Source organism: Cherax quadricarinatus, chromosome 18 (assembly GCF_038502225.1).
Source record: "Cherax quadricarinatus isolate ZL_2023a chromosome 18, ASM3850222v1, whole genome shotgun sequence".
NCBI lineage: Eukaryota > Metazoa > Arthropoda > Malacostraca > Decapoda > Parastacidae > Cherax > Cherax quadricarinatus.
This window is the reverse complement of record NC_091309.1, coordinates 47,388,859-47,414,878: the sequence shown is the minus strand read 5'-3', so window position 1 is coordinate 47,414,878 and position 26,020 is coordinate 47,388,859. Positions and strand designations below refer to the sequence as shown.

At 38.3% G+C, this 26,020-nt stretch overlaps 1 protein-coding gene across 2 annotated transcripts in view; it reads right to left on the bottom strand.

Moving 5' to 3' along the window:
* The window catches only part of LOC128689515 (urocanate hydratase), a 296,064-nt gene that overhangs the window by 112,333 nt on the left and 157,711 nt on the right, over positions 1-26,020 (bottom strand). The window contains exons 5-6 of one of the 2 annotated variants that reach the window (XM_070086477.1): positions 18,247-18,313; positions 13,931-14,074 (exon numbers count right to left, since the gene is read on the bottom strand). In XM_070086477.1, the coding sequence (XP_069942578.1) occupies positions 13,931-14,074; positions 18,247-18,313 (211 nt within the window). The remainder of the gene's footprint in view (positions 1-13,930; positions 14,075-18,246; positions 18,314-26,020) is intronic. The other variant, XM_070086478.1, reaches the window with a different exon arrangement.

Here is a 26,020-nt window from a genome sequence, read left to right as displayed (position 1 = left end):
ATTTAGTAATAAACAGAATACATTAAAAAAAAAAACATGAATTCAATGGTACAATGTATTGAAGATCATGAATTTCCTCCAGCTCCTCCAAAGCCGGATGCGAGCCAAGTACTCAGCAAGCATTTTCACTCTGGATGGCCACGCTGAGGCACTGGAACATGAAAGTGGCTGCCCTTGGGTCCCTGGTGGCGTCGATGAGTCTGGAACCCAATTCTTTAAGGAAACGTGTGGCATTTTTTTCCCCATGATCCCAAGGTCTCTGATCCCACTTGGACAAATTAATACTGTTGGCTTATGTCCCTGTACTTGCTGATTTTATACTCCTCCCTGTGGTCAGCAGCTCCTCCCTGTCGCCCCACACTGTGATGGATATAGGTGTCAGCCAGTGTGGACACACAGGTATAGTCCCATGCTAAGAGCTTGCCATTCTTTTAAGGATAGATGGTGATCCCGTCGTGGTGGTTTGCTGGGTTGTGATTATTGTTGGCTGCTAGTGATCGGGGCTCCTTCTCGGCTGGGCATCCAGCTGTAGCAAGGGTTCTCTTTATGATGTCGTTGACCTCATTGTGTCTTGCATGCCAGCCCTTGGTTTTGGAACAGTTAAGACCATATTGACCGTATTGGTGTGCTTGTGCTTCGCCGCAAATACACGCATATTCTGTGTGAATTTGGGCAGCTAGGCGCAGAGCCACTGCAATACAGAGGGTCTTAGGGTCGAGTCGCGTTCCTATTGCCGATATGGGAACTGTTTGGAGGAAGTCCCCAGAGTGAGGTGCAGTCACAGCCTGGAGACGGGCAGTCTCCCTATCTGATGTTGCAGTGCTGAGGATGTTGGCAAGCACATTTTCAGCGATCGGTAAGTAAAACTTAATAAATATTATGCTAGAAGATGTAATGAATCTTTCCCTTGAAGATGAACATTAGTTTCAAGCTTCACTTTCAGTCAGGCTTGTGGGGGGAGCCGGGAGTATGCAAATCCTCCAAGATTTCCCTACCAGCTTTCTTATCCTCCTCCAGAGTATTAGACGAGTTAATAAAACAAATTCTTCCGGACAAGCTTGTTGACTGAACAGTAATACAGGATCCTAGCTACACCCTTGCTGCTACCGTACGGGACACTCTTGGTGCTCCAGGACCAAAACCTAGTGAAGCACTGGCTTACAAACAGTCAAGTTGGGATGGCCCCATCGCTGAACAGCTGCGTACCAATAGGTTCAGGGCTGCAACTTCCAATGCTTAGATTGCCCATCTACACGCTGGTAGTGCACATCACTCTGAAGACTTCCTCCAAAATAGTTCCCATTTCTGCAATGGGAACACGCCTCGACCCACAGACCCTCCGCATAGCAGTGGCTGTCCGCCTCGCTTCCCCAATTCACATAAAATATACATGCATTTGCCGGGATACGCAAGCTGATCAATATGGTCTACATGACCTAACCTGCTCCCAAACTAAGAGGAACCTTGCTACAGCTGGGTGCCCAGCATGAAGCAATACTCTCAATCCTACAAACTGCCCCGACAGAATGCATTTATCCACGGAAGAAAGGCAAGCTTTTAGCATGGGTCTATACCTGCATGTCGACGCTGGCTGACACTTACAACCGTCACAGTGTTCAGCAACAGAGATATGCTGCTGATCACAGGGAAGAGTATAAGATCAGCAAGTACAGAGACATAAGCCAGCAGTATCAATTTGTCCCAGTAAGATCGGAGGTCTTGGGATCATGAGGAAAGATTGCCACACGTTTCCACAGGGAAGTGGGTTACTGACTCAGTGACACAACCAGGCAGCGAAGGGCAGCCACTTACATGTTCCTGCGCCTCAGTGTGACCCTGGAAATAGTTGCTACGCACTTGGCTCATGATCAGATGCAGAGGAGCTCGAGGATATTTAGAATCTTGGATGTATTGTGCTAATGTATTCATATTTTTGATTATTAAATGTCACCTGACATCTACATTATATATATAAATATATATATATATATATATATATATATATATATATATATATATATATATATATATATATATATATATATATATATATATGGGAGGGGGAGGGGGGATTTTTGCCTTTTCCAGAGGGCCGGGGAAAGGGGCTGTTGAGGTTTCGACATGAGAGAAAGGAAAACAGAATACTTCAAGAGGTATCGCCCGTAAAAGGAAAGGGGGGAGGGTTCAAAAGGGGGGGGGTAAAGGATTGGTGGCAAACCATTTTGGGACCCGTTTTTTAAAGGGGATGAATGGGAAAAAATGGTTTTAAATTTAGGGCCCTTTGGCGGAAAAAAAGCCTTTTCAAAGGGACCAAAAAGGCAGTGTCGACACCCCAGATGGGCAGGCTCGCATTTGGGGGAAAGGGGGGAACGGCAGTTTAAAAAAAAAGACTTGGCAAAGACATGAGGAGCGAATGAAAAAAAGTTTTTTGCCACCCTTGGAAAATTTTGGTTGAAAAAAAAAAAAAAAAAAAAAAAAATATATATATATATTTATATATATATATATATATATATAAAATATATATATATATATATATATATATATATATATATATATATAATATATATATATATATATATATATATATATATATATATATATATAATATAAAAAATATATATATATATATATATATATATATTTTATATATATATATAAAATATATATATATATATATATATATATATATATATATAAATATATATATAAAATAATAATATATATATAATATATATATATATATATATATATATATATATATATATATATATATATATATATATTTTTTTTTATATTATCACACTGGGATTTCCTTTACCGGGCAGGGGGGGAAAAAAGGGGAAAAATTTCACCATCATTCACTCCATCACTTTTCCGGGGTTGAAGGGTGTTTTACACTCAGTTTTTAAACTGAAAACAAAACCCCCCCTTTTCCAGAGTGCAGGCATTATTTTCCCCCATCTCCGGGACCCCGCCCGGCCTGCCTTTTTCCTGAACCCCTTTCAAAAAAGGTTACTTCTGCCACACCCAACAGCACGTAAATATTGCCATTTGTCTCCATTCACCCTATCAAACACGCTCACGGCCTGGGGAAGTTGGGCTGGGCACAAAAAACCCCTTTACCCCCCCTCCAACCCTTCCGGGCCCCTACTCGTTTCCCTTCCACTGGGGGGACTGATACACTTTGAATTTTAAATTTTTTTTGCCCCTTTTCTCTCTAATGCCCGGAACCACCTCAAAAACCCCTTCCTCAGCCCTCTGACAACATTTTTGGGAAACCCCCAAACCTCCCCCCAATTTCCAAACCCACGCCCCTTCGAAATTCACACCACACATTCCCTCAGACATGACATCTCCACTGCCTCCAGCCTTCTCTCCCGGCAACATTCATAAAACCCACGCTTCAAAACCCTATAAGACGGGGAAAACTATACCTCTAATTTCCCTTTGTTTCCCAAAGGGCAAAGTTCTTTTCCCCACAGACCCCAATGCACCACTCACTCTTTTTCCCCCCTAATTTAAGGGTTCACCCATCTTTAGACCCCCTCCTGAAGTCCAATTTCCCAAAAAATCTGAATAGTTTTTTCCCCCTCCATACTCTCTCCTCCTCCAAAATTCAACCTTTTATCACCTAATCTTTTTTTTATCCTATAACCTTTTTTCCCCTTTTCCCGTATTCACCTTTAATTTTTTTTCTTTTCACACCCTACCAAACCCCTCCACCAATCTCTGAACTTTTCAGAATCTCCCAAATTTAAAATGTCAAAGGCAAAGAGCAGTTTCATTTAAACCCCCCTTTTGTGTGATTTTATTTTTTTTAACTCCCCGCCTTCGCCAAACCCCCGCATTTACCCCCTTACAACCCCATCTATAAAAATATTAAAAAAAAACCACGGTGACATCACATCCCTTTTTTAAGGCCTACTTTACTGGGAAAAATTTCCTTTCCTACATACTCTAACTTGAGCCTCACTATCCTTTTGTAAAAAAATTTTCAATGCTTTCCCAATCCACCCCTACACCAAAATTTGCAAATTTGCCACATTGCCCCCTATATATATATATATATATATATATATATATATATATATATATATATATATATATATATATATATATATATATATATATATATATATATATATATATATATATATATATATATATATATATATATATATATATATATATATATATATATATATATATATATATATATATATATATATATATATATATATATATATATATATATATATATATATATATATATATATATATATATATATATATATATATATATATATATATATATATATATATATATATATATATATATATATATATATATATATATATATATATATATATATATATATATATATATATATATATATATATATATATATATATATATATATATATATATATATATATATATATATATATATATATATATATATATATATATATATATATATATATATATATATATATATATATATATATATATATATATATATATATATATATATATATATATATATATATATATATATATAGTAGGTAGGTAGTAGGTTGGTAGACAGCAACCACCCAGGGAAGTACTACCGTCCTGCCAGATGACTGTGAAACAGAAACCTGTAACTGTTTTACATGATGGTAGGATTGCTGGTTTTCTTTTTCTGTCTCATAAACACGCTAAGATAACAGGGATATCTTGCTACTCCTACTTACACTTTGGTCACACTTCACAGACACGCACATGCATATATATATATACATACATCTAGGTTTTTCTCCTTTTTCTAAATAGCTCTTGTTCTTTTTTATTTCTTCTATTGTCCATGGGGAAGTGGAAAAGAATCTTTCCTCCGTAAGCCATGCGTGTCGTATGAGGCGACTAAAATGCCGGGAGCAATGGGCTAGTAACCCCTTCTCCTGTATACATTTACTAAAAAAGAGAAGAAGAAAAACTTTATAAAACTGGGTTGCTTAAATGTGCGTGGATGTAGTGCGGATGACAAGAAACAGATGATTGCTGATGTTATGAATGAAAAGAAGTTGGATGTCCTGGCCCTAAGCGAAACAAAGCTGAAGGGGGTAGGAGAGTTTCAGTGGGGGGAAATAAATGGGATTAAATCTGGAGTATCTGAGAGAGTTAGAGCAAAGGAAGGGGTAGCAGTAATGTTAAATGATCAGTTATGGAAGGAGAAAAGAGAATATGAATGTGTAAATTCAAGAATTATGTGGATTAAAGTAAAGGTTGGATGCGAGAAGTGGGTCATAATAAGCGTGTATGCACCTGGAGAAGAGAGAAATGCAGAGGAGAGAGAGAGATTTTGGGAGATGTTAAGTGAATGTATAGGAGCCTTTGAACCAAATGAGAGAGTAATTGTGGTAGGGGACCTGAATGCTAAAGTAGGAGAAACCTTTAGAGAGGGTGTGGTAGGTAAGTTTGGGGTGCCAGGTGTAAATGATAATGGGAGCCCTTTGATTGAACTTTGTATAGAAAGGGGTTTAGTTATAGGTAATACATATTTTAAGAAAAAGAGGATAAATAAGTATACACGATATGATGTAGGGCGAAATGACAGTAGTTTGTTGGATTATGTATTGGTAGATAAAAGACTGTTGAGTAGACTTCAGGATGTACATGTTTATAGAGGGGCCACAGATATATCAGATCACTTTCTAGTTGTAGCTACACTGAGAGTAAAAGGTAGATGGGATACAAGGAGAATAGTAGCATCAGGGAAGAGAGAGGTAAAGGTTTATAAACTAAAAGAGGAGGCAGTTAGGGTAAGATATAAACAGCTATTGGAGGATAGATGGGCTAATGAGAGCATAGGCAATGGGGTCGAAGAGGTATGGGCTAGGTTTAAAAATGTAGTGTTAGAGTGTTCAGCAGAAGTTTGTGGTTACAGGAAAGTGGGTGCAGGAGGGAAGAGGAGCGATTGGTGGAATGATGATGTAAAGAGAGTAGTAAGGGAGAAAAAGTTAGCATATGAGAAGTTTTTACAAAGTAGAAGTGATGCAAGGAGGGAAGAGTATATGGAGAAAAAGAGAGAAGTTAAGAGAGTGGTGAAGCAATGTAAAAAGAGAGCAAATGAGAGAGTGGGTGAGATGTTATCAACAAATTTTGTTGAAAATAAGAAAAAGTTTTGGAGTGAGATTAACAAGTTAAGAAAGCCTAGAGAACAAATGGATTTGTCAGTTAAAAATAGGAGAGGAGAGTTATTAAATGGAGAGTTAGAGGTATTGGGAAGATGGAGGGAATATTTTGAGGAATTGTTAAATGTTGATGAAGATAGGGAAGCTGTGATTTCGTGATTAGGGCAAGGAGGAATAACATCTTGTAGGAGTGAGGAAGAGCCAGTTGTGAGTGTGGGGGAAGTTCGTGAGGCAGTAGGTAAAATGAAAGGGGGTAAGGCAGCCGGGATTGATGGGATAAAGATAGATATGTTAAACGCAGGTGGGGATATAGTTTTGGAGTGGTTGGTGCAATTATTTAATAAATGTATGGAAGAGGGTAAGGTACCTAGGGATTGGCAGAGAGCATGCATAGTTCCTTTGTATAAAGGCAAAGGGGATAAAAGAGAGTGCAAAAATTATAGGGGGATAAGTCTGTTGAGTGTACCTGGTAAGGTGTATGGTAGAGTTATAATTGAAAGAATTAAGAGTAAGACGGAGAATAGGATAGCAGATGAACAAGGAGGCTTTAGGAAAGGTAGGGGGTGTGTGGACCAGGTGTTTACAGTGAAACATATAAGTGAACAGTATTTAGATAAGGCTAAAGAGGTCTTTGTGGCATTTATGGATTTGGAAAAGGCGTATGACAGGGTGGATAGGGGGGCAATGTGGCAGATGTTGCAAGTGTATGGTGTAGGAGGTAGGTTACTGAAAGCAGTGAAGAGTTTTTACGAGGATAGTGAGGCTCAAGTTAGAGTATGTAGGAAAGAGGGAAATTTTTTCCCAGTAAAGGTAGGCCTTAGACAAGGATGTGTGATGTCACCGTGGTTGTTTAATATATTTATAGATGGGGTTGTAAGAGAAGTAAATGCGAGGGTCTTGGCAAGAGGCGTGGAGTTAAAAGATAATGAATCACACACAAAATGGGAGTTGTCACAGCTGCTCTTTGCTGATTACACTGTGCTCTTGGGAGATTCTGAAGAGAAGTTGCAGAGATTGGTGGATGAATTTGGTAGGGTGTGCAAAAGAAGAAAATTAAAGGTGAATACAGGAAAGAGTAAGGTTATGAGGATAACAAAAAGATTAGGTGATGAAAGATTGAATATCAGATTGGAGGGAGAGAGTATGGAGGAGGTGAACGTATTCAGATATTTGGGAGTGGACGTGTCAGCGGATGGGTCTATGAAAGATGAGGTGAATCATAGAATTGATGAGGGAAAAAGAGTGAGTGGTGCACTTAGGAGTCTGTGGAGACAAAGAACTTTGTCCTTGGAGGCAAAGAGGGGAATGTATGAGAGTATAGTTTTACCAACGCTCTTATATGGGTGTGAAGCGTGGGTGATGAACGTTGCAGCGAGGAGAAGGCTGGAGGTAGTGGAGATGTCATGTCTGAGGGCAATGTGTGGTGTGAATATAATGCAGAGAATTCGTAGTTTGGAAGTTAGGAGGAGGTGCGGGATTACCAAAACTGTTGTCCAGAGGGCTGAGGAAGGGTTGTTGAGGTGGTTCGGACATGTAGAGAGAATGGAGCGAAACAGAATGACTTCAAGAGTGTATCAGTCTGTAGTGGAAGGAAGGCGGGGTAGGGGTCGGCCTAGGAAGGGTTGGAGGGAGGGGGTAAAGGAGGTTTTGTGTGCGAGGGGCTTGGACTTCCAGCAGGCATGCGTGAGCGTGTTTGATAGGAGTGAATGGAGACAAATGGTTTTTAATACTAGACGTGCTGTTGGAGTGTGAGCGAAGTAACATTTATGAAGGGATTCAGGGAAACCGGCAGGCCGGACTTGAGTCCTGGAGATGGGAAGTACAGTGCCTGCACTCTGAAGGAGGGGTGTTAATGTTGCAGTTTAAAAACTGTAGTGTAAAGCACCCTTCTGGCAAGACAGTGATGGAGTGAATGATGGTGAAAGTTTTTCTTTTTCGGGCCACCCTGCCTTGGTGGGAATCGGCCAGTGTGATAATAAAAATATATATTTATATATATATATATATATATATATATATATATATATATATATATATATATATATATATATGTCGTGCCGAATAGGCAGAACTTGCGATCTTGGCTTAAATAGCAACGCTCATCTTGCCATATAGGACAAGTGAAAATTTGTGTATGCAATAATTTCGCCAAAATCATTCTGAATCTAACGAAAAAAATATATTTCACTGTGTTTGTTTAGTATTAAATTATTGTAAACAAATCTAACATATATTTAGTTGGGTTAGGCTAAAATAAATTGTTCTTGTTATAATAAGGTTAGGTAAGTTTTCTAAGATTCTTTTGGTGCAAAATTATAAATTTTTACATTAACATTTTTGAAAAAAATATATCTTTAAACGTATAAGAGAAAATTTTAGAAATGACTTAACTTTAAATGAGTTCTTGCTAATTGACCAGTTTTACATATTCGGCACGACATATATATATATATATATATATATATATATATATATATATATATATATATATATATATATATATATATATATATATATATATATATATATATAGGGAGGTACCACCTCTAGAACTGTCATAGGGACCCTCATCCTCAGAGAAAAGAATAAACTTGCTTCAGGGAAAACTCAAGGTTCTCCCTGAAGCTGTTTGAGAATTTTCTCCTACCACCCCCTATATTTCAAGTATGTTTTATTTAAAAACAAAAATACATTGGCCAAACATTCACAAAAATACAACAGAAAGTAAAACAACATAGGTAACTCAGAGCTACATCTCGAATACTTCGTCCAGCTCCCCTGTGGTGGGCCGCGTGCCCAGAATGCTGCAGGCATTTCCTCTCTGGATCGCAACACTGAGTATCTAAAAGAGGAAGCTGGTCGACCTGTGGTCCTTGGTTTCTATGATGAGCTTTTCACCCAGCTCTTTGAGGAACTTTAGAGCACACTTGCCCCATGCTTCAAGGGTCTCCGGCCCTATTGGAATGAAGGTATAGCAAGGGGGAAGGTCTTCATATTTTTGTAGGTATCTGGGTCATTAAGTAGATTGAGCATTTTGTTCCTGTAGTCCTCAGAGGTAGTGTTGTTATCATGAACACTGACGACCACAGGAACAAAATGCTCAATCTACTTAATGACCCAGATACCTACAAACCTCTCACAACTAACCAAGTGGACAACCTTACTAAAACTTTTCTTCAAGGACCCGCCGCATTCTGAGGAACTCAGAACAAGGGAAGAAACTTCTGCACACCATACCCAGCAACCCCAGACCTGCCAGAATGTACGGCCTACCAAAAACTCACAAGCCTGGTATCCCTTTGAGGCCCATATCTTCGGGAATAGGCAGCGCTCCCCACCAACTCTCAGGAATTCTCGCAAAACACCTCTCCAAACTCTTGGGCACTATCAGTTCAGCACTTCTCAAACACTAGGGTGATCTTCTCAATCGCATTCGCAACATCAACATCAAGAACAAGAAACTTTCCAGCCTTGACGTAACTTCCCTATTCACCAAAGTACCTACTACACAAGCCATAGATCTCCTGCTCAGAAAAATTGACGATTCACTTGATCTTCCTATTCCAGCCAGCGATTTCATCGACCTCGTTGAACTATGTGTCGGCTTTACGTGTTTCACTTTCGAAAATCACCTCTTTCAACAGACTTTTGGTCTACCCATGGGCTCGCCACTCAGTGCCGTCCTGGCGAACTTATACATGGAACATCTGGAAGCCGAGCGTTTCTCCACCATTATTCCTTCGACTGTCACCTGGCTCCGTTATGTTGACGACATTCTTCTCATAACTCCCAGGAGCTTCAATGTTCAAGCTCTCCAAGACAAGCTCAACCAGGTCGAGCCCTCAATCCAGTTCACACTTGAAGAAGAAGTCGACAACACTCTTCCTTTCCTTGATGTTCTTCTCTGCAAAACTGACCATGAACTTCGTTTTAAAGTCTATCGAAAACCAACCAACCAAAACGATCTTCTCCACTTCTACTCTCACCACGACACCAAAACTATACGTGGTGTAATTATAGGCTTCTTCCTGCGCGCACTCAGAATCTGCAGCAATGAGTTCCTTGAGGAAGAATGCACAGTAATTGAACAAGTATTTTCTAAACTCCACTATCCTCGTCACTTCATCAGAGACTGCAGACGACGGGCATTAAACATCTTCAACACACCCAGAGAAGACACTGCCGAGAAGAGATACATAGTCCTCCCCACCAACTCCATTGCCAAACATGTTTCCAACATCTTTTCCAATACATCATTTCAAGTATCTACCTCCACAACCACGACCATCAAGGACATCACCAGTAGTAGACAGGACAAGCTTCCATCCTCTGCAGGGGTATACATAATCCCTTGTAATGACTGCAACAAATTATACGTGGGCGAAACATCAAGAGACCTCCAAACACGTATTTCAGAACACCAATACGCAAGCAGGACTGACAATACAAGGAATGCCTGTGTACAACATCGCAATTCACACAACCATTTAATTAACTACAGAAACTCAAGACTTATAGCCACAGAAGACAACACTCAATACAGAAGAATCCTGGAATCATCGCTCATCTCTACAACCAACAATTTCAACCAGAACAACGGCTTCTATAACATAGCTGAACCACTTGCCAAGAAAATTCTTCATCGCTATCCCACATAAGAACATAGAACACTGCAGAAGGTCTACTCACAACTTGTCCAATACCTCTGCCAAGCTACCCAAGACTCTATTATAAACCCCACCCAGTGGATCATCAGATGCAGCATTCTCCACCTAACCTCAACGTTCTGAACCTGACTATAAATACTCCCGTACCTTCCACCCCAGGTAGATCTGTTTGTGACTTGAAAAAGCCCACTGCGTGGGCGAAACGTTGTCATTAAAGGATCCCATTAAACTGCATATGTGTTTATGTTTCGAAGAGGGTACTGTTGGACGGAGTGGTAGTTGAGGCTTCCGGGAGGATTCTTCGCGCTGCATTGATTATTTCCTGGTTCGCTGTGATGATTTCACAATTGGAGGGATTGAGGATGAGTCCCAAGTCTTCTACCTGTGTTTTCACCAGTTGTAGGTACCTCACCAGGGACTCTTCAGTACCTGCCAGAGTGCCGTCATCCAGGTACCAGATATTGAGCTCACTGCGTAAATAAGCAGAACTTGCGATCTTGGCTTAAATAGCAACGCTCATCTTGCCATATAGGACAAGTGAAAATTTGTGTATGCAATAATTTCGCCAAAATCATTCTGAACCTAACAAAAAAAAATATATTTGATTATGGTTGTTTCGTACTAAATTATTGTAAACGTATTTAAAATATATTTAGTTGGGTTAGGCTAAAATAAATTGCGCTTGTTACAATAAGGTTAGGTAAATTTTCTAAGATTCTTTTGGTGCAAAATTAAAAAATTCAGAAAAGACTTAATTTTAAATGAGTTCTTGCTAATTGACCAGTTTTACATATTCGGCACGATATATATATATATATATATATATATATATATATATATATATATATATATATATATATATATATATATATATATATATATATATATATATATATATATATCTCGCGTGGTACTTTACCCAATGTATTTAGCTCTTATTATGTTAATAGTTGCATAGTGACCCTTTTCATGTTTATTTCTCATTAGAGCAAGAAGTAGAATAACTGTATTTATCAATAGTTTATATTAATATTTCCCAGTTGTGGAGATCAATCCATTGAAGCCAAAATTTCGTATATTTTCAACTTAATTTGTTATTCACCGGAGTCTTTGATGGTTTATTGTGTTCCATATAATGTATATATGATAATTGGTTTATTTAATATTGTGTCATCTATTACTGATATAATTAAGTTACGATGGATTAAAGGTTGTTGTTATGTACGACCCGTCTACTGACACTACTGACACTGCTGACACTGCTGACACTACTGACACTACTGACACTGCTGACACTGCATCACTGATGACACTGCATCACTGCTGACACTGCATCACTGCTGACACTACTGACACTGCTGACACTGCATCACTGCTGACACTACTGACACTGCTGACACTGCATCACTGCTGACACTACTGACACTGCTGACACTGCATCACTGCTGACACTACTGACACTACTGACACTGCTGACACTGCTGACACTACTGACACTACTGACACTGCTGACACTGCATCACTGATGACACTGCATCACTGCTGACACTGCATCACTGCTGACACTACTGACACTGCTGACACTGCATCACTGCTGACACTACTGACACTGCTGACACTGCATCACTGCTGACACTACTGACACTGCTGACACTGCATCACTGCTGACACTACTGACACTGCTGACACTGTATCACTGCTGACACTGCTGACACTGCATCACTGCTGACACTACTGACACTGCTGACACAGCATCACTGATGACACTGCATCACTGCTGACACTACTGACACTGCTGACACTACTGACACTGCTGACACTACTGACACTGCTGACACTACTGACACTGCTGACACTACTGACACTGCTGACACTACTGACACTGCTGACACTGCATCACTGCTGACACTACTGACACTGCTGACACTGCATCACTGATGACACTGCATCACTGCTGACACAGCATCACTGCTGACACTATTGACACTACTGACACTACTGACACTGCTGACACTACTGACACTACTGACACTACTGACACTACATCTGACACCTCATTATATCCTACTTTTATTGCAACTACCGAGGTTTTTACCTGGATGTTAGATACAAGGACGCAGCTGCAACTATTGTATCATTTTATTGTTGCAACTTTTATGTACTCGAGGAGTTGCAGAGTCGATCCTGCAACACATACAAGTTCCTCATGTAAGTCCGTACTTTTGACACTGAATCAAATCCTGGTGTCAGAGAACAGATTCCTCACGTGGGATTACCTTTAAACCGAATCAATAGACCTAGTATTTCCCGTCCAGAGTTTATAAAATATAAATTAAAAGGAGCTTACAATACTAAAATATAAATTATCACCCAGCATATTAATATATATATTTTGAATTAATAGGCTGATGGAATGCAGGTGGTGGTGATGCAGGTGGTGGTGATGCAGGTGGTGGTGATGCAGGTGGTGGTGATGCAGGTGGTGGTGATGCAAGAGGGTTGATGGCATGAAGGTGGTGGTGATGCAGGTGGGTTGATGGCATGAAGGTGGTGATGATGCAGGTGGGTTGATGACATGAAGGTGGTGGTGATGCAAGAGGGTTGATGGCATGAAGGTGGTGATGATGCAGGTGGTGGTAATGCAGGTGGGTTGATGGCATGAAGGTGGTGATGATGCAGGTGGGTTGATGGCATGAAGGTGGTGGTGATGCAAGAGAGTTGATGGCATGAAGGTGGTGGTGATGCAGGTGGGTTGATGGAATGAAGGTGGTGGTGATGCAGGTGGGTTGATGACATAAAGGTGGTGATGATACAGGTGGGTTGATGGCATGAAGGTGGTGGTGATGCAGGTGGTGGTGATGCAAGAGGGTTCATGGCATGAAGGTGGTGGTGATGCAGGTGGGTTGATGGCATGAAGGTGGTGGTGATGCAAGAGGGTTGATGGCATGAAGGTGGTGGTGATCCAGGTGGGTTGATGACATAAAGGTGGAGATGATGCAGGTGGGTTGATGGCATAAAGGTGGTGGTGATGCAGGTGGGTTGATGTCATGCAGGTGTTGATGCAGGTATCAGCCTGGGCTACGTACCTCTGCCACCACGCCGATACAGCCACAGATGACAGAAGCTTTAGCTTGAGCTCCACTCATGCCTCCCAGACCTGACGTGACCAACACCCGCCCAGCCAGACTCTCCAACCCTAAGTACTTCCTTCCAGCGTTAAGCACAGTTAGCTGTGGAAGATAAGAATGGTTGGTTGCCTTTACACACACCAGATCCCTGACCTTCCACACACACATATCTTTAGCTGTTTGTATTTACCTGTTTCCTCTGTTTTTGTAACAGTCTGTATACTATAAGACTTGTTAACACTGACATTTCTGGTAAATAGGACGGACTTAAAATTTGGCTCATTGCCTTTAATATATAGAGTATAATGTATATAGGAAATAATGGGAGTTTTAGCTCTTATGAATTAAAATAATTTTTAAGACTTTTATACGTTATATAATAATAATAATAATAATAATAATAATAATAATAATAATAATAATAATAATAATAATAATAATAATAACAATAACAATAATAATAATAATAAAAATAATAATAATAACAATAATAATAATAATAATAATAACAATAACAATAATAATAATAATAATAATAATAATAATAATAATAATAATAATAATAATAATAATAATAATAATAATAACAATACTACTACTACTACTACTACTACTACTACTACTACTACTACTACTACTACTACTACTAATAATAATAATAATAATAATAATAATAATAATAATAATAACAACAACAATAATAATAATAATAATAATAATAATAATAATAATAATAATAATAATTGCGAACAGCATAAGGCAGTGCTTTGAGAGGGATGCTTGGAGATGCTTGGGGGGCCTAATTCTTGAACTAGAGTCATAAATATTATAGTGAGTGATTACAGGTAAGTACAGTGTTCTCCTGCACTTCCTACTTCCCCTAAGGCATTCATTTGTAACTTGAGAATGACTTATCGGATAGGCTTCAAACTTGATTGAATTATGTGCTTACCACATTCGTGTAACATCGAGATTATAAGAAAAATTAAGTTTTGTATTTTGCGTAAAACACAAATCAAATTTACTTTCTGACTTAATCACTTAATAAATTAATTAAAATCTGGTCATTTTAATTTAGAGGAAATCTTAGATAGTAGGTCCCAATTTTTATTTTTTGTAGAGGGGGGGGGATAAGAAATTTTGAAAATTATATTACTGCTTTTCATGCAATCGTGTCATTACGAAATCGTAATGACACGATTGCAAACAAGCCAGGATATAGGTGGGTACTGAACTCGCGGTTAGTGGTAAAACTCCTGGCCAGTGCGTAAGCCCATGAGCCAGATGACTACACTAAGATTCATCCAACTAGATATATTTATAGGTATAAATATACCTAGTTGGATTTAAACCAGCTGGCCCAGTGGATTACGCGTTGTGTAGTTTGTCAGTTAATGCTAATAATTTAATAATGCAACATAGAGCAACTTTAAACTCAATGTGCTGATGTATGGTAAGATATTGGTCTCTCTGAATTAACAAGAGAATGCCAGCTTCAGAGCTGGTCTTTTAGTCAAAAGTCAAAATTAAAAACGGGCTGTATATGTTGTAATTTGCCCTTTTTATTGAAGTAATTGAGATATTTAATTCGATATGATGACATGTAAATGCCTTTTCTGATTTGCATCGAATCCTCGTTGTGAATATTTAATTGCATTATATGCTTATATAGCAGAGTGAGTATTTCCAGTGGCGTGCACTGAGACACATTTAACCTTTTGCTCACTCTTTCTTGGACACTTTCTTGATTAATTTGACTCAGTCTCGTGCTACAGGAGTGCTCATTCATGATTTTGATTCTCAAATATGTAGCTGCATGTACAGAATGAATAATCCATGGACATTTACCAGAGATGGTTAGTGCTTTCACAGCAGACTTACAAGCAGACCATGTCTGCCTTATCATTCGTTGTTGTTTCCGGCTCTCAAGCGTATTACAAATATAGAAATTCGTCTCTTTCATGCAGTCATCTTAGGCAGGTAAGTTTTGTTGTGGTCTCCAGACAGGCTGATGTTTAGGGCAATGAACAAGCAAACTCAATCACACGGGCAACAGTTTATTACCTACCAATTTTCGACAAGGGAATTGCTTTCTCGATCTATTTTTCAGTGTTCTCACAGGAACTCTGAAACTGTTGTTAATAACATTGTTCTTGCAGCAAATTGTTTTCCATCCAACCACAAGTATAATTCCTGCCATTTTCTTCCCATCCCAATTGGGTTTGGGAAATTGCACTGTCAATATCGTATATCAGACAGACATGACTCACACACGGATATAAAGAGACTGCTTAAAGGTCTGGTAGCGGTGAATAATACTCTCCAGAGGCGACGTTTTTAATGTGTTCTTGATACAGGCAGTGTGTCAAAGTCGGCCTTCTGTCCCTCCCTGGCCAGGCCCCAGGGAGGGAGAGAAGAGCACTTCCTGACTATAGGCTGCTGCTGCACGAGTAAAGGGGGAAAGGGGACATAAGTTAGAGCAAACATCATTGGGAAATAAGCCTGTTGAGTATACTTGGTAAAGTGTATGATAGAGTTATTATTGAAAGAATTAAGAGTAAGACAGAAAACAGGATCTCAGATAAACAAGAAGGTTTAGGAAGGGTAGGGGGTATTAGGCAAGTGTATACAGTAAAACATATAGGTAAACCGTATTTACAAAAGAATGAAGAGGTTTTAGTAGCATTTATGGATTTGGAAAAGGCGTATGATAGGGTTGGATAGGGAAGCAATGTGGCAGATGTTGCAGATGTACGGAATAGGAGGTAGGTTACTGAAAGCAGTGAAGAGTTTTTACAAGGATAGTGAGGCTCAGGGTAGAGTATGTAGGACAGAGGGAGATTATTTCCCAGTAACAGTAAGCCTTAGACAAGGATGTGTGATGTCACCAAGGTTTGTAAGAGAAGTAAATGCTCTGGTGTTGGCAATACATGTTGGATTAAGAGAATAAGAATGTAGCACAGAGTGGGAGTTGTCGGAGCTGGTTTTTGTTGTTGACTCTCCGTTTTAGGGTTTTTGTTGTTGACTCTCCGTTTTAGGGAGATTCTGAGAAGTTGCAGATGTTGTTGGACGAGTTTGGTAGGGTACGTAAGAGAAGGAAATTAAAAGAAAACATAAGAAAGAGTAAGGTGATGAGGATAAAAAAAAATAGGTATTGAAAGACTGAATATCAGATTGGAGGGAGGGAGTATGGAAGAAATGAATTTATTCAGATATTTGGGAGTAGACTTGTCAGCTTATGGGTCTGTGAAAGAGGTAAAATACAGAATTGATAAAGGGAAAACGTAGTGGAGGAGAGTGAATTCAGATATTTAGGAGTGGATGTGTCTGCTGATACGTCCACTCCTAAATATTTGAATACATTCACTTCCTCCATATTCTCTTCCTCCATTCTGATATCCAATCTTTCGTTTCCTATTTTTTATCCTTATCACCATACTCTTTCCTGAATTCACTTTTAATTTTCTTCGTTTACATTCCCTACCAAACTCATCCATCAACCTCTGCAACTTCTCTTCAGAATCTCCCAAAAGCAAAGTGCACAAGCTGAAATTAATCCTTGAACATCCACTGCTACGAGTGTCCTCGCAGCATGAAAAAAGTCTAGTTCGCTTGGCCATGTTGTTTGTAGGATTGATGGCGTAGTGGATAGTGTGACACGTTCGTTGTGTTGTCTCTTGAGGCAGGACAATGTGTCGTGGGGTCGAATCCTGGCCTGCCACCGTTTGGTAAATGATTCAATGCCACTTGTTTCGTGGTTTCATTGATTATATATATATATATATATATATATATATATATATATATATATATATATATATATATATATATATATATATATATGCAAATAATCGCAGACGGGCGATCTTAGCTATGCAGGACAAGCCACGGAGTGGGGGAGGGAATGGAAACCTTTAGCTCAAGTACTTTCACACTTCTCAGTGCGTCATCAGGAGCTGCGCAATGCTGCAAGGAAGCAACCAAAGCTTCTCTGCTTTGGTTGCATTTACTGGCGACGATCAGGTGATGAATATAGTATAATAATAAGTGTTGTGCAACAGATTGTAATAATGTTGGTAGAATTACCGACAATATGTAGAGTAAAAGGAAACAAGTGCAATTAATGTGACATTTTATTGTGGCAACGTTTCGCTCTCCAGGAGCGAAACGGCTTGATGAAGCTCCTGGAGAGCAAAACGTTGCCACAATAAAATGTCACATTAGTTGCACTTGTGTCCTTTTACTTTACAAGTGTTGTGCACTAAGGTACTTACAGTGGTGCCATGAACAATTCCCTGAGGACCTATGTAACAGTAGCTGCCAGCAGTCATTTGGCCGTACCTGAGAAGGAAGCAGATAGCAGTAAATAGTGATTATTATTATTAAAGATTAGCCGGTATTCTCCCGGCCCGGGCCTTTTCCAAGTGGTGGCCCGGCCTTGGCTCCCTCTTTTGGGAGTGTCTGAGACCTAAGTCTCCCATGGGAGGAGGCACAAGTACCTCCTCATCTTTGGGACCAACTGTCCCTAGGCCTAGCCACAAGCTAGGCCTCTCTGGTCTGCCATCCCCGCCCCAAGGGAGCAAATGGGAATGACAGTCTTATGAGCTAAAGGCTCGGGCTCAGGCACCTACCCTACCCTAGAAGGGTTAGGCATGGTGTCGATGAGTAAATTGTGACATGCCTCAAACAATATGACTTTTATAATTAACATGATTTGGGAGAGCTATTCATTTGTATATAAATTATCATTCATTGCTAGTTAATATATAAACATTCATCAGTTTTAATAGCTAATTTTTCCTGCAGAATTTATGATTAAGTTTCTCCAGAGGCAATGAATGTGCGGTTAATATTATATATATATATATATATATATATATATATATATATATATATATATATATATATATATATATATATATATATATATATATATATATATATTAACTCTTAAATTATTAATATGTTTTTTAAAAGTATATTTATCTTCATATTAATGTTTCGTAATTCATAACGACATGAACTATGTAGCCTGTGGAGCCTTCAGACTACAATGTTAAAACCGTGACCAGTGGATAAAGTAACAACTAGATCATACACACACACACACACACACAGACACACAATCAGTGAAGAGGAGGGGCCAGGAGCTGAGTCTCGATTCCTGCAACCACAATTAGATGAGTACAATTAGGTGAGTACACACGCACGGCGCGGCAGTCAGAGTGTTGGGGCAACAAGGCTCCCAAAACTTTTTAGGGCGTGATTTAGCTCTTAGCAGATGCCGGTGATATGGTCCAGTGAGCAACCCAACAAGTGACAACGTGGTCTTAAAAGTGAAATGGACTACAGGAAGACTAAAATTTCATGAATTTGAAAGTGCCAAAATCTGTTAGAGGCGTCGAAGGCACTGCTGCCACAGAGCTACAAATTGTCAACTTTACAGGGATACATAAACCCAAAGTCAGAAAGTCAAGTGTAGGTCAACTTGTTTAGTGAGTGAACTGTGAGGTGGCATATAGCAAGTGTGAATATATAACGAACAAACAAGATAAAAGTATCGGTGAAGGTTAGTAGGCCTCCAGGAAGCGGTACTGCCATAGACTGTGTTATAAATAAGGGAAAAAGTGAAATTCCCAGTAGTTAAATGTAAACACTTGAGGAGTGTGTGGAGAATGCATATATATATATATATATATATATATATATATATATATATATAAATATTTATATATATATACATGTATATATATATATATATATATATATATATATATATATATATATATATATATATATATATATATATATATATATATATATATATATATATATATATATATTTATATATATATATATATATATATATATATATATATATATATATATATATATATATATATATATATATATATATATATATATATATATATATGCAATAAGTTCACAGTAAACAGGTGATTTTAAAATATGCAAAACAACCACTGTGAAAGAGTAGTGAAATTCCAAGCGCTTTCATGACTACTCACATTGTCAAGGAACTATGAAAGTAATACATCAAAGGAAGGCAATAAAAGGGCTTAGACCACACCTCACAGTCAACTCCCACAACAAAGAAACACCTGACGCGCGACAATACCGGACTCATAAGAAAAGAGGAACACTGCAGTAGGTCCGCTGGTCCAACTAACTAGACAGGTCCTGATGACATCCCACTAACAAATTATTCTACCCAACAAATAAGGTTTATTATTTGTCCAATGTATTATTAAACTCTAACCAAATTTTATTAATTATAAATGAATCTAATTTATATAAACCTAAGGTAATATTCATATTATTATCAAAACTTCTTTTTATGAAACAAGATTCAATTATATTCCTGTCGACCATGGACTTGCTTGATACAACTTTCTCAACTTTTTGAAAATCAATTGGATGGTTAAAATCTCTCACATGAATAAATAGAGCATTGGAATCTTGTCCAGTTCTAATGCTATATTTATGTTGTTTTAATCTTAGTTCGAGATTTTTACCAGTTTGACCGTAATAAACTTTATCGCAAATTTTACAAGGAATCTTATAGACACATCCATCAGCATTTTGGGGGGAATTCTTTATCAAAAGTTTTTTTTACTGTATCAAGATTTTTAAATACAACTTAAATATTAAAAGTCTTAAGAAGAGAAGGCATATCAACCAAGCCCTTTAATTACCTTCCTTTGATATTACTTTCATAGTTCCTTGACAATGTGAGTAGTCACGAAAACACTTGGAATTTCACTACTCTTTCACAATGGTTGTTTTGCATATTTTAAAATCACCTGTTTACTGTGATCTTATTGTATATATATATATATATATATATATATATATATATATATATATATATATATATATATATATATATATATATATATATATATATATATATATACACACACACATATATATATATATATTTATATATAAGTAGTGCTGAAGGCGGCTGAGCGACGCATGGGGCTGAGTGGCTCCTATGGCTGAGCGCTGTATTCATGAGCCGACTCCTTTTCACACCTTAATGCTAATGACCTTGACCTCACCCTCAACCCCCACCCACGACCCCCACCCACGACTCCCACCCACGACCCCCACCCACGACCCCCACCCACGACCCCCACCAATCACCTCACCCATGACCCAACCCACGACCCCCACCCACGACCCCCACCCACGACCCTCACCCACGATCCCCACCCTAGACCACCTCACCCTCAACCCCCCACACACGCCGGCCCGACCGGCGTCCCGCCTGCGCACTCGCCCTCGCGCCCGCCAGTGCCTTCTGCAGCGTCGTCTGGATCGCCACCGCTCCCCGAATTTTTTACCGATTTTTTTTCGATTTTTTTTTGAATTTCATATGCTCTCCATCTCCTCGGATCAAGTTTTGAGGTTCCCCCTCCCCCTTTCACCACATCCCAAATTTTTTTTTCGATTTCTTTTTTAATTTTATTTTCTTGTGGTCTCCATCTCCTTGGATCAAGTATTTCTCCTCCATCTCCTTGGATCAAGTTTTCTGGATTCTCCCCCTCTGGGGGTTTCGGATTTTCTTGTATTCTCCAATTCCTCGGATCAAGTTTTTCTCGATATCAATAATACAAAGATTCCCCCCCACCTCCCACCACCCACTTCTACCTCAAGTATTTCTCCTCCATCTCCTTGGATCAAGTTTTTCTCGATATCAAATAATACAAAGACTCCATCTCCTCGGATCAAGTTTTTGGATTCCCCCCTCTAGGGGTAAGCATTCAAATGAACTCCCCCTATGGGGCATGGTACTTTCTCTTACTACAGGTCTAAACAAGTGTGACGTCACCCCACCTGTGTTTACTCGGCGGGTCAGTGACGTCACGTGATGACCTCACACACACAGGCTGACTCTTGTCGAGCAGACAACAAAATGCAGGATAACACTAATACACAATATTTTCATTTATTTATTATACAACCAATGCATTTCATATACATCCAACAAAAAAAATTGAAAAAAGATACAATTCATTGACCAAAATCAACATATTTTTCTCTTGAAGAAATTCTGTGCATTTTGTTCTGGATCTTCTTCGTCGTCACCATCTCAGTATTACACATTTCATATACAACATAGGGAAAACATTACACATTTTCACTCTTATCCCAGGATAACCCAAATAATTTCACATTTTTTTTTGTTAATACCCACAACAATCCACAATTTCTTTACAAAATACAACACAAGTCTTGACATTTTTCTCGTTTTAACTATTTCGTCAGAAAAAGTCACCACAACACTTACAACTTATAACCACTTTTCGATAAATTCACAAACACAATTTTACATATTACGAAGTTAATACGCACATACACACACACACACACACACACACACACACACACACACACACACACACATACACACACACACACACACACACACACACACACACACACACACACACACACACACACACACACACACACACACCTCACTTTACTTTGAACACCTTCAAAATACTCTCATAAATCATTTGAATACTCACAAAAGCACCTTTGATCATTTCCAAACATCACTAAAACATTTCCAAGACAACATTTTGAATACTCCCAAATAAGATATGACATCTCTAATTTATCTACACTTACATATTTCATTAAATTACAACTCATCCCCCAAAACTCCTCCCTCATTCTCCAGATTTTTACAACAGTATCACAAAAACTAACTCAGACACTTTACTTTGAACAACACCAAAAACACCATCAATTACCTTTGAATACTCCAAAAACATCATTTGAACACCCCCAAATCACCACTGAATACTCCCAGAACTCCTTCATAAATACTCTTGCACATCATTTGAACACCTTTAAAAACACCTTTGAATAGTCTCAAACACCACTTGAGTACTCCCAAATACACCACTGAATACTACTAAAACACCACTGAATACGGTCAAAACACCACCAAAATCACCATAAACTAAGATCAACATCACAGACTAACACCCATTTTCACACAAATCCTCTCAAATCACTATAACCAAGACGATCCCACTCACCTCCAACTAAGATGTAACATGAGTGCAAAAAAACATGAACACAAACCAAACACACACGAACACTTACAACAGAATCACCTCTTTTCCGGTATCTCTAGTTCGACAACAACGCCCCACAACCCACATCACCCACATCCCACAACACCCACAACTCACATCACCCACACCCCACAATGCCCAAAACAACAACCCACAACTTATAACCACTTTTCAGCATCTCTAGTTCGACAACATCACCCACAACCCACAACACCCACAACCCACAACACCCCACAACCCACAATTTTTTATCGTTTTTAACTAATTTCACTAGAAAAAGTCACAACAACAACCCACTTATAACATCTTTTTTGGTACCTCTAGTTCGACAACAATACCCACAACCCTCATCACTTACCAATTTATTCCCAATTTTTCCTCTTTCAATACAAATTTTTCCCATTCTTTTTACTGAATCTTAAATGTAATACACATTCCTCCCTACATTACTAAAATTCTAATAAAATCCTCTCCATACCCATCTCCTTGTATCCACATAAATTGGTATTATACTCACAACAACTAATCTCACTACCCAAATACTGCGACATGTTTCAACACCCTCCATTCTTTTCCAATATATAACTTTTCACTTCTATAATTTCTTTTAAAATATTCACACATTACCTTTATTTTCAGTAAAATATCCACCATATTTCATTAAATTTCTAATACAACCCTCCCCATACCCCTCTCCATCTCACCCACATTTCTTCACATCCACTCCCCCATCTCCCAACACACCTCTTCTGAACACACACAAAAATCACATTTCACATCCACAAATGCATCTCATCACCCATCTCAAATCCACTAAAATCACTGTAGCCAAGATATTCACAAAACTCTATGACCACCTAACACACACACACACACACACACGTCACTTTACTGTGAACACCTTCAAAACACTCTCATACATCATCATTTGAGACCACCTTTTCTCAATATCTCTTAAGAAATATTCTCTCATCCACAACCTTCATCATCTCACTACAGAACAACCCCAAGATTACTTCGAACACTCTCATAAATCATTTGAATACTCACATAAACACCTTTGAACATTTCCAAACAACACTGAAGCACTTCCAAAATATCATTTTGATTACTCCCAAATAAGATTTGTCATCTCTAATTTATCTACACTTACATATTTCATTAAATTGCAACTCATCCACCATACTACTCCCTCAGTCTCCAGACTTTAAATCATTATCACAAAAACTAACTCATACACTTATGACATGAGACATTACCATAACTAACACACTGACTAACTTTGAACCATCTCTGAACAACACCAAAACACCACGGAACACCTTCAAAAAAATACTCTGCACATCATTTGAACACCTTTAAAAACACCATCAAACACCTCCGAATACTCCCAAAACACTACTGATTACTACCAAATCACCGCTGAATACTACCAAAACACTGTCAAGATCACCAGAAACTAAGTTCAGCATCACCAGCTAACACCCATTTTATAGAAATTCCCTCAAATCACTATAACCAAGAACTCCCTCCACATGGGCGCAAAAAAAAAAAAAAGAAAAACTTGAACACAAACCTAATACACAAACACTTAGTACATGATCACCATCAACTGAAGACATGTCTTGTACACACATAAATCTAAGACAACCACCAACAACAAAACTCCCATATTCACTTACCTCAAAAACCACTAATATCACAGAAAACACTCATTTTTTATAAACATTCACACAAAATATCATATTTGACAATATCTAAGCGCACTCACCTCACTACCACCAACACACGATGTCACACCTCACAGGACCGGCGAGGTCATCTCCAGTGACGTCACACTCTCCTCTGTGTTTACTTGGTGGTCAGTAACATCACACCCAACCCACCTTGTTTCATCCTGTTGTACCCACAATATCTAAGAACACTATAACCAAGACGATTACCAGATGTTATGACCCCACCACCAAGATCACAGAAAACACTCATTTTTATAAACATTCACAAAAAAATCACGATCAGCAATTCCATATCATGCTTACCATCATCTATCAACACTCATTACCAAGATCACCAAAAATCTAAACAGTTTTATTTTTTGATGATTATAACAAATTTGGTGGGTAAATTGCATTAATATTTTTTGTTGATGAATAGTTAACATGAACTTAGTAAAGTGATTGTGTATTAGTTGGAGGTGTGTGACTTAGTTCTGGTAATGTTTCATGACATGGTAATTTTTTTTTGTGCTTATTTCTTATATTTATTGTCAATATGTCAAGTATAGGTTTTGGTGTATGTCTTAGTTAAGATGTGTATGTCTTAGTTGGAGGTGAATGTCTTAGATTGGGTGTGCATGTCTCGTGTCTTAAATTTGTGATGGAAATGTATAAATTGTGGGTGTCTGTATATTATTTTTTTTTCGTGATGGTGATATGTTACAGTGCTCATGTTATGTTATGGATGTTGGTGGAAGTGACGTGGTATTTTTGTGTATGTCTTATTTTTCTGTGAATGTTTAAAAAATGAGTGTTTTCAGTGATCATAGTAGTTTTGAGATGTTTGGTGATCTTGGTGATGAGTGTTAATAGATGACGGTAACCATGATATGGAATTGGTAATCGTGATTTTTTGTGTGAATGTTTATAAAAATGAGTGTTTTCTGTGATCTTAGTGGTGGGGTCATAGAATCTGGTAATCGTCTTGGTTATAGTGTTCTTAGATATTGTGGGTACAACAGGTTGAAACAAGGTAGGTTGGGTGTGATGTCACTGACCACCAAGTAAACACAGATGGGAGTGTGACGTCAATTGTGGTGACCTCGCCGGTCCTGTGGGGTGTGACATCGTGTGTTGGTGGTAGTGAGGTGAGTGCGCTTAGATATTGGCAAATATGAGTTTTTTGATATTAGTGGTTTTTGAGGTAAGTGAGC